This window comes from Euprymna scolopes, chromosome 25 (genome assembly GCF_053919585.1).
Source record: "Euprymna scolopes isolate OS-2025 chromosome 25, ASM5391958v1, whole genome shotgun sequence".
Taxonomy (NCBI): Eukaryota; Metazoa; Mollusca; class Cephalopoda; order Sepiida; family Sepiolidae; genus Euprymna; species Euprymna scolopes.
This window is the reverse complement of record NC_136506.1, coordinates 73,001,232-73,019,779: the sequence shown is the minus strand read 5'-3', so window position 1 is coordinate 73,019,779 and position 18,548 is coordinate 73,001,232. Positions and strand designations below refer to the sequence as shown.

The 18,548-nt window shown below is 31.0% G+C and overlaps 1 protein-coding gene and 1 pseudogene across 3 annotated transcripts in view; both read left to right on the top strand.

Annotated features, from left to right (window-relative positions):
* Positions 1-18,548, top strand: part of LOC145247432 (uncharacterized) — a 209,505-nt gene that overhangs the window by 42,202 nt on the left and 148,755 nt on the right. The window contains exons 2-3 of one of the 3 annotated variants that reach the window (XM_080109193.1): positions 9,209-9,370; positions 17,921-17,941. In XM_080109193.1, the coding sequence (XP_079965319.1) occupies positions 9,209-9,370; positions 17,921-17,941 (183 nt within the window). Of the gene's footprint in view, positions 1-9,208; positions 9,371-17,920; positions 17,989-18,548 lie in introns of all 3 variants that reach the window. The other 2 variants (XM_080109195.1, XM_080109194.1) reach the window with 2 other exon arrangements.
* On the top strand, positions 16,570-16,686 carry LOC145247760 (5S ribosomal RNA; annotated as a pseudogene).

The following is an 18,548-nucleotide window of genomic DNA, read 5'->3' as shown; positions in this document are numbered from 1 at the left end:
TAGCTGCGAAAAATTCAACTACCGATCTTCCTCAATTTGTCCTTTTTAAATTAGGTGTTCTCTATAAATAATCTCACTTTGGGCTAAGATCATTGTGTAGTATCTGTTATGTTAAACTTTAGTTAATTTGTTCTTAGTCAATGTAGGGGAAACCTTTCTATACTATAAAGCAGTTTTTATTTTTGCCTACTTCCAGAGTGCCCCTCTCCCTCCCCCCTTTTTTTTTTAAGGAGCTGCCCCCCCCCATTAAAAACGACCTTGTGTAGCATTTTGCTTTTTTGAGGAAGCAAATAAATGACAATAATTTCACTAAGCACATTTTTTTTTTCACTAAAAATTGAGTGCTTGATGTGCAAAACAGTTCACATGCTCCAAATATGTCCTATACTAGATTCTCAACACTTGTGCCCCCCTCCCCTTTGCACTTCAGCAAAAAAAAATACAGATTTTATGTTTTTATTTCATTACTATAAAGTTATGAATCAAAATGAAAATTTTGCTGACAATGATGCACTTGTTGTTCAGCTGTCTTGGAACAAATTAGGCGATTTACATGTGAAACACCTGTCCAGATGCGAAAATTCATCTAACCCTAACTTAAATGGTAACAACTAAGACTGGAGAGTTACATTTTGGTTTTGATCCTAGCTGATAGCACACCGGCTATTTTTACTTTTGAAATAGTTATTATATATTGGGTACAAAGAAAATTATTTTTTTTTATAATAAATATGAAATTGCATAAATTAAAATGTCATTTGCATAATTTAAAATTTCATTAAGTGTATTTTATGACCAGGTGACCTGCTAGTAATTAAACCGTCCAACAAAACCATTGGAAGTGTTTACAGGAAGTAACATGGCAAGTCCAAATCTCTCTCCAACTCTATCTTTAAATTCAGAAATAAATCCTTCACCCTATTTCCATGAGACATTTTTATTTTATTTTATTTTTTTTATTTCATTTCTATACTGATTCGCATTTCAGCCCGGTATTGCCTGGGTGTTTGGAGGTGTATGTTGAGCAAAAAAAAAAAAATGGTAGTAGGAAGGCAGGCTCGAACCCATACCGCAAAGGAGGAAAAGAATGGGGAAAAAAACTTGACGTCTATGCTGTTACGACCACCGCCAAACCGGAAGTGACATTTTTTTTTTTTTTTTTTTTTTTTTTTTTTTTCTTTTAAATTTAGGCTAGACAATTGAAAGGTGAGGATGACTTTAAAAAATATCGGCGGAAAAAGGAGTACAGATAGATTGATAGATTCTTTCTCTTGAGTTTTTCCTTTTTTTTTTTTCTTAAACTTCATGATTGAGACTTTATTTTATATTAGCCTGGGTGCCCAGTGTTTGGAGGTGTGTGTTGAGTTAAAAAAAAAAAAAAAAAAAAAAAGTGGTTGTAGGCAGGCAGGCTTGAACCCGTGACGCGAAGGCAGAAAAGTGAAAGAAAATCTGACTTCTTACTGCTACTCTGACGTGACCGGAAGTTCGGAACGTTAAAATAAAGCAGTCAATCCAACCAATACAATGATTTGCAAAAAAAAAAAAAAAAAGTGCCCAGTTGAGGGTGAAGGAATTGTTTTGGGCAAATTTTCGATATTTGTCATTCAAGACGTTGAGCTTCAAAATGATACCAATCTCGTGAAAATCCGTTGCCTCTGTCAAAAGTTTTAAGCAAACCTAATACATTTAAACAGACAGATGAGATTTATATTATAGATAAATATTAGTGTGAACACTTAAGTATTTTTAAAAAAAAAAATTTTTGTAGTGTATATGTCAATTTCTGGAAATTGAGTGAATTGGAAAAAAATCTCTGGGTGAAAAACGAGACTTATCATAAACATAAAGAATATGTAATGTGATACTTGAATTTTTTTTTTTTTTTTTTTTTATACACTTATCTCGATCAATAGTTTGTCATGATATGCAACACCAAAAGTAAGGATTAAAAAGCCAGTGCACAGGAAGTGTACACTCTAATCCTCAAAAATGTCTAAACAGCTCCATTGACATTCCCCAGTAGTATTTAGCAATAAATTAACGCCTATAAAACATGGTAAAGCCTGGGAGAGCTGACCTAAAACTGCTCAAAACTATACCTTAACGTGACAGATTCAAGATCACCTACTCAAAATGACTTGACTGATTGTCGAAGATGGATCCTCGATTTTGATCAATAGTGGTGACAGTGGTTAATGACACTGACAACCTGCTGGGAGACAAGAGGAAAATTTCTGTTGAATTTATCCTTTGTTTGGTTTTTGACCTTGCAGAGATAGTTTTTAGCTCACTGACATCAAATGGCTTTATGCCTTGTCTGAAGCAAATTCCATTAAAAGTAACTCTTATTCTTGAATGAATAAGTGGCAACTCTCTAGTGAAAATAATGTCTCGATTTGCACTGCATACTAATGAAACGTCAGAGTATATCTTGTTATAGGATGTCTCCAAATTCCTTTGTAGGATTTTCTTAGATATTTCCAGTTTTGAGTTTTACATAATAGACAAGTTTTTGATTTTGATTTCAACAGCATCTGTGATCATACGATCCCATTTTTAGAAAAGGGATGAACACTGATATATGTACGATTATAAAATTGCTTAAACACGATTTTTAGCTAAAAATGAATTTCTTCACGTTTAAAAAAAATTAACAAAAAATGTATATTACAAATGTTATAATTTAACATTTCAGACACTCTTCTGTCCAATTGAATGATGATTGTGCAGGAGCAAATGATCCCCCATCCCATGGATTTGTAGTTTTGTATCTAATATGCATGCCTACTACACCAGGCAAATGATAATTATCAAAGTATTTCATACTAGCAAAGATACCCGAGCTTTGCATGGGACTTTGCTGTATGTTCGGGTACCCGCTTTGTGGGTACTTGACCATACAGCAATGTAGGTGTGTACATCTGCTTATCCAACTACAGTTAACATATCCATACCAACCATCAGATTTAAAGGTTTTTTAAACTCTGAATGATGCTTATGTTCGCTGATGATTCTTGCCTTTTCAATTGTCGACCTTAACCTTTGACCGTAACCTTGAGAAGTGGTGTGCACCAGCTCTAGGTGGGGGACCATCATCATGCCAAATTTGGTCATGATTGGGCCACTGGTGTGGGCTGTAGGAGAGTTGTACACACACACACACATATATATATATATATATATTTTATTTTTTTATTACCGTTTTTTTCTGTTTCGTTACATTGTTTGTTACTGGACCGTGTTTGGCGATCCAACCATTTGGATCGCCAAACACAGTCTGGTAACTGAAACATAATGTAACTAAACAGAAAAAACAGTAATAAAAAAAAAAAAGTAAAACGCATATTTGCTCTACAATAGTATTGAGCACTTTCTTCAGGTTTTTATTAATTACCATTTTTGCTATATATATTTATTTACCAGTGGTGAAAAAACCGGACTAGAGTGCTCAATGTGTAGTCAGAGCAGTATATAGGAAATTTATTACTGTGAGTCCAGAATGAGTTCACAAATTGTTGCAGCTAGAGGAAAATCCTCAAAGAGGAAAAATCCAACTAGCATCGTCAGAATTCATAGATGGACTAAGTTATAAAACTATTCCTTATATATATATATTTTATAACTTAGTCCATCTATGAATTCTGAGGATGCTAGTTGGATTTTTCCTCTTTGAGGATTTTCCTCTAGCTGAAACAATTTGTAAATTAGACTGGACTTAACATTGTATTACAATAACGGACTTGTCAGAAGTTTGAGTGGTCAGCCTGAATGCTATTTATGAATGAATTTGAAAAATCTAACAAGATAACTTTATATATTATATAGAAATTTCCTTTTTCTTCCAAAATAAATTAATTTTTAGTTTATTCTCTTCAGGTTATAATTACCGTCTAAAAGAGGTTTTGGTTGTGGGAGGCTGATGACGTTGTCATACTTTCATGAAAAATAAGTGAATATAAAACTTATTAGCTCCTCTTCATCAATTTGCATATCTTTTCTGCATCAGATGTTGATCGGCCATGGCAGTGCGGAAATGATCTTATGAAATTCTATCCTTACATTCATCCTGATGTTTGGTGAGCATCGTTCCTTTATTTTGTACTAGCCTGGGTACCCGGCGTTGCCCGGTGTTAGGAAGTGTGTAGTGTTGAGCAAAAAAAAGTGGTAATAGGCAGGAAAACTGGCTATGACGCGAAGGTGGAAAAGTGGAAGAAAACCTGATGTCTTACTCCTACTCCATAACGTGACCGGAAGTTTGAAACGTTAAAATTGAGTAAATTCAATACGATAACTTGCAAAAATAAATAACTTGCAAAAAAATCGACCACTCCTTATAGAAAAGTGCCAAGTTGAGGGTGAAGGAATTAATGTTTTTAGCCAATTTTTCAATATTTGTTGTCCGAGATGTCGAGCTTCAAAATGATACCAATCTCGTGAAAATCTGTTACCTCTGTCCTAAGTTTTAGGCAAGCATACATTTAAACAGACAGATGAGATTTATATTATAGATGAAATTAGATAATTATTGTTGGCATTCGTTTCTCTGATCTTTCTAGTTGGAATTCTTTCTAGAAAGACATTGAGTATATACAAGAAGGAACTATGTGAAGGTTGCCAACATCCCTAAGTAAATAATTCAACTTTTTTTTCGTTTTTATTAAAACAAAAGTTGAAAAGATACTTTATCACGTGGTAGTGAGCTTTGCAAGATTGTTGGTGAAAGAACTACAATTGCCAAAAGATAAGCATTTTATTATTTCTAGTAGTTTTACTCGCAACATAGAACCCTGCATGGCCAATCATGATTGGGGATGCTGTACAGGCTGACTCGACCCACCCAAGAAATTTAGCCAGAAATCACATCTGATCTAGATTAATTAATCCCACCCTCTCCTTTTGATGTTTCTAACCGAAATCCATGCTCACATCTTTGTAAAAAGAAAAGAAAAAATTAATTATTACTCTTCATATATTTTCATTGTGGTATGTTACACTTTTTTTAATTTACTTAAAAATCTTTTCAATACTTAAATTTAAAAAAAAAAAAAAAATTTGTGACTAAAAAAAAAATCTGAGCAGTCATCATTTGCATCTAGCATTTTTGGTATACGTTAACATAAAAAAAGCATAATATAAAGATGAATTAGGTTTCAAGGACACCCACTCCCCCACCCCAAAAATAGTCAAACTTAAAGAGATGACTTTGTGTTTACACCAGTGTTTTTTGGTTGATCTGTGCACACCAAAAATTTAGGACGCTTAAAGCATACACAATCCAAAAAATAGAATCTTTGCTTTTGAAAAATAAGTACAATGATTCATTTGTTTCTTTTTAAAACATTTTGAAAAAAAAATTCACAAAAAAATTTAATACCCCCTCCAGCTTTCTTTTTTTTTTTTTTTTTTTTTTTTTTTTTCTTAAAATAAATCTTTCCATGTATTAAAAGTTGATATGGTAATAAGCAAAACAACTAAGTTTATAATCTGTTTGTCTACAATGCATGCAAGTCGATTGTGTATTTTTCTGGGGTCTTGACACCGAATTGATGTCTTTCTGTATCCAACACTAATTTTAGGGGTGGGGGTGATCCAATTATTTACTGGGTATTCAGTGAACAGGAGGGTATAAAGTATAAGTACAGAGCTATCGCTGTTTTTAGAGCTATGCGGGCCAAAATAAAAATGATTTGGGCATGTTTAATACTGTTTTGCTCATCAGTTTTGACTTTAGTGAAATTGTTTCTCCAAAGAATTTAATCGATTTTTCTGAACAAAAAGAAAAACCACTATTTTCACACTTTTCATTTAAAAAATTCCTCTAGCTTTACCTCCTCCCTTTGAGAAGGGGTTAATTAATTTCTAATTGCCTGAGACACCTCTACCAGGGAATGCTAACAAAGCTACCCAAGCATTTTGTGCAACCCACAGTGCTCTTCCTCTAGGGCACTTTTTTTTCTTTTTTTTTTTTTTTTTTTTTTTTTTTTTTTTTACAAATCAGTCTTTCCAACTCTTGTGTCACATCTTCTTGCTGTGGAAAGGAGATAAATAATATAAATTTACATTCTAAAAATCTACTATTGACCATCATCATTTGGTTTAATGTCTGTTTCACATGCTGACATGTGGTGGACGACTTTGAGAAATTGACTTCCAAATTAATCTCTGGCCAGGTTTTTAGTCATCCTTTCTCTCAAGTCCATCTTTATTATCTCATCTCATGTTTTTCTTGGCCTTCCCTTGCGAACTGACCTTGCTACCCAAAAACCTTTGTGTTCTGCACACTTCTCTCTGAATAAATTTAATCTCCTGAGGTTCTATTTTTTAAGTCTTGCATTACACATCATTCTTGCATCATTTCTCTCCATGCAACATACGTCTTCAACCCTCACCATGTTTCACTTTCATACATCATATTGCATATACATGTCTGATAGACAATGGTAGAAGTTCCCTGAACTTCATCTACTCCTAACTCTTGTAATTACAGGAGCACTAGTTCTACTCTATGCTCCAATGGCTTCGTTCTGAATAACTTTCATAGCAACACTATCCAAATATTTTTTTCTTACACCATCTCAATTGTTTTACACACTTTGCATACAAAATGCTGATCTTTGAATTTGCCAGTAATTCCACTGCACTTTTTGTATACCCAATGGTTACAAATATCACAACTCCCTTGATTCCAACTCCCTTTTTACAAAGTAAGCAGGAAAATTTTCTCTTTTGGGAATTTCCAACATTACACTTGGTGCTACCAAATCAGGCTGTCTGAAGATATTGTCTTCCTAACTTAAAATGTATTAAACTTTGATGGTATTGTATTATTTAATTGGAATTTATTATTGAGATGAGTATTATTTATTTATTGCGGACTATTATCCTCATCTTTTTTAGATGTTGTTTCACGACGTTTTGGCCAACTATTCTTCTGACGAAGGCCGCAGGAATAGTTGGCTGAAACGTTGTGAAACAACAACCAATAAAGATGAGGATGATAGTCCGCAATAAATAAGTTTGATGTTTTTTGTTTTATTTTTCATTTCTTTACAAAACTCTATTTTCTTAAAAAAAAAAAAAAAAAACCCTTTCCTCTGCAAAGTCAAACCATACGCTATGAATAAATATTTGAAGCATAAAAACCTTTCCAAAAATTACTGGGTTCAGCATTAACACGAAAAGGGTTGATATGTCATCCATAAAGCAAAACCAAACCAACATTACAACCACTGATCATTCACTTTCAGACGTTGTTTAAACAAAATTTATTGCAACTTTTTGAACTTTGAACATTAATTTTTCCGTATTAGTTAATGTAATCACTATGGAAATCTTTGGACTTGAAATATGACATTGTGAGATTTTTTAATTTTAGAGTGTTATATATATATAGAATCTATCATTCCAAAAGGTGGAATCAATTAATTTTTTTTTTTTTTTTTTTTTTTTAACTCAAATTTTCATATTCTGCCTTACACATGTTTCATTGAATAGTAAAATATCACTAAAAAAATTCATTTAAAAATTATAAAGAAAATTCAGGCATCTCCCTAATATAAAAAATAATTTTAAAAATTTGAGTGCGAATTAATTCCATCTTTTGCCATTAGGAATGAAACTATTGGTATAGATGCTCTGAAGTTGGAAATTCACTTTCATTGAGCTTAATATTTGTTACAACTAGAGATATATATATATATATATATATATATATATATATTATAAAATTTGAGGTTATTGTTTTCCAGAGGTTAAGTAACCAATGAAGCTTAACGAGGTAAATGTAAGTGCTCAATACCTAAGTAGAGCAGGGTATACTCTATTTGTTTTCATATAAGCAGTAATATATTTCTACACAGTTATGAACATGTTTCGGTCAGTTACCAGTAACTAGACCTTTTCAAGCAATACAGCTTATAGGAAAGCAAAGTTCGCAATGAAAATATCAGGTCTTCCTCATGACAGGAAGTTAATATCAAATGTTGTGAAAAATAAGATTTGGCTGTATGTAAATGACACCTAATAGGGTTGCAGATTTGAGTCGGTGTTCAGTTATTGGAATGACTGGGTAATTAAGGGTCGATATAGAGGTAATGAAAGACTAAAGAATAGTATTTGCATGCATGTGTGATGGTCGCACTAAATCTTAAACATACTAGTGTGTATAGGTTCAAACAGTGGAGAATATGAATTTGATATATATGCTAAAAATATATATATATACAGTAGAACCCTGGGACATGGTGGCCCTAGGATACGGTTTTTTGAAGTTACAATGTTTTTGCGACCCCTGGTTATGGTATTTGTACCATCTTATGGTATTTATGTTATTTGATTATATACATGCTTATTATATACTCTACTGTATTTTGTTACTAATTTTTTATGCCATATCCTGGAGTTCTACTGTATATTATGTGTAATTCACTTCTCCCTATTTTAAAAGATGGAATCGTTCAATTGCAAAGACAAGCTGCAAGTAAGCAAGGTTCAGAGTTTTATGATTATATAGATTAACAAATATATATATTAGTGATGGGACAATTCCAATATTTTTCCCATTTCCGATTCTTTATAAATCTCTAAATATTTAACTATATTTATTTCTGATTACTGTAAAAACATGTTAAATATGCAGATATTTTCCCAAGTGTAAAAGTCCCCTGTGATCAATAGATTTTAGTTTTATTACTTGTTTAAAATCAATGAATATTTATTTTAACATTACTACCATCAGTGGAATATTTTACTTTGAACAAAATCAAATAAAGACATTGAATTGTTTTTGGCATAAGAAAATAAGAAATTTTTTGGTGCTAATGCAGAGAGTGATCCGCGCTATTTTTTTAAATCGTATTTCCATGTTTAATTAAAGTTTTTTTATTCGATTGTAAGGTTAAAGTACAGAATAGTTACAAAATGCTCTCTGCTCCCCATGTTAAGAATGGCTTTTTAAATAATATTATTTCAGCATGGATCACTCTCTGCATGAGTACCAATTTCTCTGAACAATTCTGATATCCCCAAAACTTCCGCTTTTATTATTCCAGATTCTGATTAATCGTCCGTCCCAAGACAAAAAAAAATTTATTTAGATTTAATTTTCAAATTGTAAAAGTTCTAAAGCCTCATCTATTTACAACACTTATTTGATTTTGGACTTGTTTTGAAATTCCAACTTTGACCAAACTTTTTTTTTTTTTTCCAGGGCAAGGAGCGCTACAAAGTCCGCTGGGTGGGTTATCCCTCTTCAAATGATACGTGGGAGCCCCGGGAAAATCTTCTTCCATGTATCGAAATGGTGGAAGACTTTGAACGTGACCGTCAAAGGTTGAAAAAACGACGAGCTGAAGAAAGAAGAATCCGAAAAGTAAACAATTTTTTATCACGACATCTTACGAGTAGCTAGGTTGAAAAAGTTTTGATCTCAAATTAAATCGCAGCAACATAAAATCAGTGAAACAAGGATATATAGAAGTCTCATCTTTGAAGAATGAAAGTTGATAAATTATTATATACATTGGAAGGGGACACACACATATATATATATATACACACACACATACAGGAGGGCTAATATTTGCTCTTTATATTTTGCAGTTTTATATTTACGGTATTTTTGCAATTTCTGTTTTTAAAAGATGGTTTCATTGAACATGTTCTGTCTTAAATCATATTGCACAAAAATTCCAATTTTTTTTTTTTTTTTTCTTGAATCAATATTGAGCGATAAATTTACTGAAGGAAAATTAAATATGAAGGTGAACTTTATTCATTTTTTTTTTTTTTTTTTTGTGCAGACTGTTATCCTCCTTTATAGTTGTTTCACCACGTTTTGGCCAACTAATCCTGTGGTCTTCTGTAAATACTGGGTAGTTACAAGACTCGGCATTCCTATCCCATCATGGTTAACCACACGAAGAAGGTCAGATGAGTTATCCAAAATGTGGTATAACAATAACTATGAAGAAGAATGGCATGTAAAAAAAAAAAAAAAAAAAAAAATGAATACACAAATTATAAAACCTCATTTCAAAGGATTCTAAAAAAAAAAAAGAAAATACAAGATAAAAGAAGTTGAACTCTTTAAAAAAGAAAAATATGATATTCCTATCCTACCCCTCTACCTTCCCCTACAAAAGTCATATCTTTTTCTTATTCAAAATATCTTCCATAATAACAATCTGGATAGCTTACAGTATGAATTCTGGTTAATTTTAGTTTTTTTTTTTTTTTCTCTGATTAAAAACTTCTGTTTTCTGTTGTCACTAACCTCTATATTAATAAAGTTGTGTGACCACTTTTTGCGTGGCTGTGTTTCTCATATCAATGTAACTCCTTACACACTGAATTATAAATTTATTTAAATTGATTCTTGAAATTGAAATATCTTGAAATAAAAAAAAAAGATGTATTGTCACAAAATAAAACTAAATCTTAAAGAAATGACAAAATTAAATCTGCCATAATTGATTTTGTTTTCACGTCGTTCATTTTAATCTTTTTGTTAATAGTTGAAAACAGAAATGAATTTATGACCCTTACAAATTTGAAATGAATTTATGACCCTTACAATTTGAAAATTGTCTGATAGAAACTGACTTTAAAGTTCTTAGCAAATCTTGTATAGTAAAAGATTGAAAGTTTTAGAAACTATTAACCCCCAATAATTTTATAGATTAAAAAAATATGTTACTTCAACTAATTTAGATTTAAAACAGTTTAATTTAGTTAAAAGTGATTTGATAACTAAAATAATACAGATAATACTTAATTTTCAACTTCAAAGCTATGCGCTCATTAAAATTCTGATTTTTTTTTTTTTATTGCGAAAAACAAAACTGCAGGAAATATTATGTGAATATTGGTGTGCCACTGAATGATTCTCGGGTTTGATAGTTTAAGTATTTTTAATTTCATGGTTTCGTTTTGGGAATCTAATTTAGTTTATTATAGTTGAGATTGTTCTTTCTCAATAAATTTTGTTTGTATTTGGTCTTAGGTCTATACATCTTATATCTTCCAATTTTGTTTGTTTTTATTTTTTATTTTTTATTTTTTTTCATTTGATTGGGGTCAATGCATTCTCATAGAATGAGGTCATATTCTTGGATATTTTCCATTTCACCACAATGTTGACAGTACAAAGTTTAAATTTGACAGACTTCATAAAGTTCATATGTACTTATTTTTTTTATTTTTTCGCTTCCACAACTGTAAGCTTTCTTATTTCCTGGTCTTTTAAAAACTATAATTTTGGAATTCAGTGAACTTTCAGATCAGGTATGAACTCTGAATCTAACACTGAAGGCGTACTTTTCCAGAAAAACTCCTATTTGACATTATTTTTTCCTCTCATGCCTTTATATCTTTGTTTTCTAATTTGCTGCTTAATTTTAAAGGAGCTTGACTCGATAGTTGACAACGGTTGGAGGATTTTTGTAGAATTTTGTCAGTTTGTTTTTGTCCCAAATTAGTTTCTGTAGCTGAAATTCTAATTTTATGAACAAATCTTTGCTTTGATCTTTATCAAGTTTCAACAAATTTTTTTAGAATTCAGACAGAATTCTACAAAATACAAGAATATCATCAGAATTTTTTGTCCTAAACTTATTCATTAGCAGAATACCGTACATACATTCAAACGTATATTTAGCAGATATACCCGTAATTCATTGGATCTCTATCACTCTTTCATTTCATTAACAAATTCATGACCTGCTTATGAATTCTTCTTGCATAATTAAAAATACTTTCTGATTATAATTAGCAGATTTACTCGGTATTGTCCAGTTTAAAACATAAGGTACTTGTACAGTTTAGTCAAGACATTAAAAAAATGAAAATATCGAAAAAAAAGTTTAAATTGTATGTATCCGTTATAGAATGAAGTTCTCCGGAAAAAAAATTTCACTTAATTTCATCAAGTAGTCTTTTTTTTTTTTTTTTTTTTTTTTTTTTACAGCGGAAAAACGTGTTTTTATGAGAACGCGTTGAAGGCGGCCATTTTGGATTTATAAAAAAATTTTGTTTGAATTTTAGAAATAACAAAGGGAGAAAACTCCAGTTAAAGCGCTGACACCCCTTCCCATCTTTAATACTAGCTAAATCGAACATTTTGCTCGGTATCATAACAAATTGTTTTTTCGCTGTAAAAAAAAAAAAAAAAAAAAAAAATACTTGATGAAATTAAGTGAAATTTTTTTTCAGAGAACTTTGTTCCATAACGGATACATAAAATTTAAACTTTTTTCGGTATTTTCATTTTTTAATGTCTTGACTAAACTATACAAGTACCAAACATAATGTTACATTCCTTTTTAAAAAATGAACTAAAAAAAAAAACCCAAAACTGAGAAATATGTGAGTATTTTTTTTTCTAAACATTTCATTTCTTGTAAATAAAAAAAATGAATAAATAAAAAAAATGAATAAATAAAAAAAATACTCTAGCAGAGATCAAAACCTAACGCAGGGAGTCGAGTACAATAACCATTAGGTCAGCTTGCCAGGATCTTTAAGAAGTGTTTTCAAACCTATTTATTTTAACATAAGGAAGTTGTCATGTGAATGATTCATGCATTTGCAGTCATGAAACTGTTCACAAACAGATAAGAATTCAATGGCCTCGAAGTACCAAGGTTTCAATTTTGATCTCTTAGCAGCCTTTTTCCGGTTGAAAACGGATTAAAGTTTTCCGTATGTCTGGATACCCTACATACCAAATTTCAAGTATATTAATCAAAGATTTGTTGAGTATATATAGGTTGAGAAGTGTGGTCACACATTCTCACTTTTATAGATATATAGATTATGCAGGATGATCAACAAGTAACTACTGATATTAAAATACGATTTATTTTTAAAATAATGACTGAGAAGAAAGTATAATGCACGGACTTTTACTTTTTTATTTATGCATAAAAATCAAACCTTCAATATTGTTTTAATTGGCCAAATTTCATCTCAACAAAGTGAGGTACCTCCACACTTTACGATTGTTGTTTGTGAAGACTGAATGCTCAATTCCCTGGAAGAGGAATGGGTTGTCGCGATTCACACAAATGACCAACCAGAAGTCCTAACGCCCTGCAAATTTTTTTCTCTGGGATTGGCTGAAAGAGCAAATCTACTTGACTAAACCAAGAAATTTAGAGCTTAAAGGGGGAACACATGAAGTTTCTTGTGAAATCAGTTGATACGATTCCTGGTTGACTTGAAAAGCTGGTGGCAAGTGAAGGTTGCCTGTATTGAATTTTAAATAAAACTTCATGCATTATATATTCTTATATTCATTAATTGCATAAATCATATTTCAAAAATAGATTGTATATATTTTAAAATAAGGAGTTAATTTTCAATCACCCTGTACGGAAATAGATTTATTTTTCTGCTATTTACTTACATACGTTTTTGAAGTGCATAAATTAGATGGCAATGTTTAAAAGAAAGTCACTCTTTCTCTAAATGCTCACCAATTCATTAAAAAATATTGATTGAATCCATATAGAGGAGTCAAGATGGGGAAGTGAGGAACAGCTGACTTGTTCAGTTAATTACAGATTCTCTTCTAATCGTTTTAATTAGAATAATTGTTTTAATTTTAATCTAATTGTTTTTATTAGAAAATTTTTCTTTACAAGAACTCAAGTTTGCCCAGCTGGGCAAACTTGAGTTCTTGTACCGGAAAAATATCCAGTAAATAAAACATTGTTTAGTAAATTGTTATTTTGTTTTATTTTTTATTTTATTTTTTTTTTTTTGCATTTCCATACACCAAACATGGATATAAATATCACTAAAACATCCGCTGGGTCATAATCTTCATTTCGGTACCTTACTTGCCTGGGTGGGTTGCCTGTAGGCTGAGATAAACCACGTCTCCCACACACACTAGGAAAATTTATAAGAAATTCAATTCATATCCTAATACCAAGGAATATATTGAAATTTTATATTAAAGTAGATAGGAAAAAAGTCAGGAATGGAAAACCTTGATTAACTCTCATCTCTATTTTCAGGGGTTGTTCCAAAACTAAGGCCTCCTATCTTTAAATTCATAAACTAAGTAGTTGAAGGACTATGAAGACAGAAGAGCAACCTTTTGTGCTCTAGCATTAATTTTTCTACATAGTCACCACTATTCTCAATGCACTTTTAACAACTTCTTTTGATGCCTCAGTCATGAAAGTCCAGAGCCAACTTTGTTGCTCACATTTGCCACCAGTCTGAAATCGATGAATCTATCTGTGCTAACATCAACTGTATCAGTTTCGTAAATGCTTGACAGGTGCCGCTGGTGAATGTTGATCAATTAAATTTTTTTTTTTTTTTCTGCATGAAAGAGATGCATCTCTGCTTCTTACACACATCCATAACAGAGGCTACTTTCTTAGTCTCACACTGCCAATATCTGCAACAGAGATCAGTTTCAGGTCATGAATGCATAAGTTCAGTCTCATTATTACAATGCAACTTGCAGTCCCCTCTGATCCATTTGAGTGGAATTCAAAAATAAAAAGACATTACTTTTGGAATGTTCCTTTGTATATAAAGCTACAAATGTTTATATGTTTGTATATCCAGGATTCAATCCTAAACTAATTAACAGATCCTTATGAATTTTGCAAAACACATGCTAGGCATAAAGGGTCATAATATGGGCAATACTTTTCTACAAATGGGATGAAATGGCTTTTGTGAAATTTCAGATGTTTCTGATTTTGTTAGTCATCAATTAATCCATTATCCATTTCAGTTTCTTTGAAATATTATACAGAATTTTCAACGGACATAATATTGGCATAATTTCCCCGGTTTGAAAAATTAAAATATTTCAGATTTGCATTCACTTTAATCTCTAGTCATTAGACCAATTAAACAAATTTACCCGAATTTTGATTTAAGACCCCCTTAGACTTTTTTTTTTTTTTTTTGTAATTAATCAAAAATAGAGTAAGGATTCTAGGTGTAAAGTTTAGTATTTTTATTTGGTACTTGTATAGTTTAAGCAAGACATTAAAAAATGAAAATATCGAAAAAGTTATATTGTACATATCAGTTTTGGATTGAAGATCTCAAAAAAAAAAAAAAATTTCACTTAATTTGATCAAGAATTTTTTTTTTTTTTTCTTTTTACATTTGAACATGCCACGGGGAGATAGCTCAGTTTAAAATACAGACACTCCCTCTTCCATCTTTAAATACTAGCTTTTCTTCCTAAAAATCGAAACATTACTACCTTTTTGCTTGGTATCATAAATTGTTTTTTTTTCCCCCCCTGTAAAAAAAAAAACTTGATTAAATTAAGTGAATTTTTTTTTTTAAGAACTTCATTCTATAACGGATATGTACAATATAACCTTTTCGATATTTTCATTTTTTTTAATGTCTTGATTAAACTGTACAAGTATCCTTTAATCTTCATAAGGAATATAAGTGGTGTAAAACATTTTGGGAGGGGGTCTTTTTACCTGTTCTGGGACGGGTATTCTGGTTTAATGTATAAATAGATGTTAAGAATTTGTATGATATTTGAATGACTAAGCAAAACTGTTTCAACTTCTGTTTAAAAGAAACAAATCTTAGAATTGTCATACCAAATCTGTCTAAACGAATCGTTATAACAATCTACCATTTTTCTATTCTTGAATAACATTTATTTTAACCTTTTCATGATGGTAGGCCTAACAAATATTGTGCTTTTTTTTTTTTTTTTTATTTCTTGTGAAATGTTGGTGTCAATAAGATTTATTTGTTGAAATCTCAAAGGAAATTCGCAAGAGTGCAGTTAGTTAACAGCTGAGAAATCTAAGCAAAATGTACAACAAACTACTTGATCAAGCAATAGTAAAAGTAAGTCTTCTATCGACTTGTATAGTTTAAAACTTGAAATTGTAAATTTTATTATTTCAAAAATTGTTTTCTTTTTCCTACTGATTTTGTCAATCAAAAATGGTGGTTGTCTTTTCTTTTTTCTTCTTTTTTTTTTTTTTTTTGTGGTTGCTAACTTCAGGATTAAAAGATTAAAGAAAAAAAGCTTGCTCTAATCCGACTAGAAATCACCCCTGGTGGTATCATAAGCCCCTCCCCTCGTGTTTTTTTTTTTTTTAATTTTTTTTTATTTCTTTGTTAATTATCTTTTTAAGCCTGAAAAAAAAGCGTTGATTAACAATATCAATAAGTGAATGTAACAAAACAAATTTTGAAATAAAACTTTTTTTAGCATTTGAAACTTTCTATTGTTTTGCAAGTTATTTATTGTATATTTTGCTAATTTACAATGTCTCTGCTCTTAACTGTACTGCACTTTTGCTAGGAACTCTCGTTTAAAATAATTTTTTGTTTAAATATGACACTGAGAATTATTTTAACTAAAATATGTGTTATCAAATCCCTGTATCCTATACTAATCTAAACTCTGCCTCTAAATGAGTTTTAAGGTGATTAGATATAAACAGCTTGAAAAAGTTAGCAGTGAAAAAAAACAAAAACATTTTAAGCTTTAGAATAGTTTGCTTATAAATTTGGGGTAAAATAATCACCTATTTCTAGGTCAGGTAGTGTATTTAATACGGCATAATCACGTTGACACAACGGTTCTCGGCAGATCACCGAAGTTAAGCAACGTTGAGCCTGGTTAGTACCAGATGGGCGACCATTTGGGAATTCTAGGTGCTGTATGTGCTCTCCGCTTATCTCGGCATTTGTTTCCAGTTATCCTGTATATACACTTCACTTACCACTGGTATTTAACAATGTTGACTCAAGAGGGGTGGTTGGAGATTGCGCACCTCCTGCCACAAAAATTTCATGCACATGCACCCCTTCGTGGGTATCCATAGTCTGTCAAAGACTGAAGGAGCCCCTTAGTGTATTTAAGGAATTACTTTATTTTGTTCTGTATTTCTTGGCTTCATTATATTTGTTTATTTATTTTTTCTTTTGCTGATAACATGCATTAAAACATCTCTGTAAAAATAATTGTTTTGCATATTAGTGTCTATACCGCTATCCCTGAACTCCTTATGTTTCACTAGAATTACTCCCCATTCATGTTCGGTTTGTCTATTCATTTGCGAGCTTTGATATCACCTTATCCATTTCTCTATGGAGTATACTCTCCTTCTCCATCTCCAGAACTCTAATTTATTGATTAACAAATGGCCCCTTTCAAAACAAAGTATTTTTCATTGTCCTCAAAATTCTATCTGGTTTGGTAGTAGCTGATTATCGTTACCCCCCCCCTTGTGATAATTTTATGATCAATTTATATGCAAAAATGATCCTACCCCCTAAAATTTAAATCATTTTTCTCTTATTACTGTCAACTTAAAGTTGTTTACATGTAATTGCCAAAAAAAAAAAATAGTCTAATTTAGCAACAGGATGAGGTGGGGGGAGCATTTGGTGCTGAGCTGTAGTTTTACCAAAACGATATTCGGTTAAAGTGTTTAATATGAAAATGTTTACATGTTAACCTTTGAGTGATGAAGGACACTCACTCTTAAAAATTATTTAAATTCGATAACGCTCTTCCAATTATTTGCGAACTGTGGATTGCTATTGTTATAAGTTCTTGTCTCCAGGAAGGAATTGATGAACCAAGGTCTATAGTACCTTTTTTTTTAATCTGTTCTAGTAATCTTAATTTAGCCTGAGCTAATTTCTATAAAGGTAAAATGACCTTGTTTTATAATAATTTGGTACGGAATTTGTTGGGTTTAAAGATTCCAGCATGGCTTGTATTACCTATATCTATAATTATGATAAACATCAAAGTAAACTTCAGCTCTTTTAAATTCTGCTTAATGCCTCCATTTTGTAGCTGTTTAGCTTAGGGACTTGTGTTTCTTGGCTGTTGCAATCTGTTAATTTGAATATTTCAACCTCTAATCTATTGTTTTTTCCTGTCTTTAAGAGCCAGCGCCATGATCCACTGGTAAGTGCTCTCTTATTTCTGTAGGAATGGGAGAAATGTGCAATTAGGTATGTTAACCATTTCTTTGCTACATTTAGATTTTTTTTTATTTTAAAAAAAAAAAAAATTAAGGAAAAAAAAAGGGGACCAAAAAAAAAAATATTTGGTCAGTTTTGGCATATCATTGGGTGACTTCTATAACTTCCATATTATTTTCAAGATTCTTTGTATAATTTTTCAAGCCTGAATAAGGGATCCCCATCAATTCAGAAACGCTGGGTTATTTTTATCTTGATGTTAGTAATATTTTAGATGTTAAATAAGTTTTAAAAAAAAACAAAAAAACTTATCCTGTAATTTCCAAAAGCATTAAATAATTTGGCCAAATACAAAATTGGTTAGAATTAACTAATTACAATTCAACCAAATCTTTTTGTTGTGGAAATCAGATTTAATAATTTAGACAGTTTAAGCTTAAAAAAAAAAAAACATTAATAAGATTAGTATCTTGTATCATAATTGCTTTATCGGGTTTATCTTTTTTATATTCTTGTCCAGAATTTGCCCTATATTGCAAAAAAAAAAAAAAAAAATGAAAATCTGATATATACACCCGTGACAAACAAAA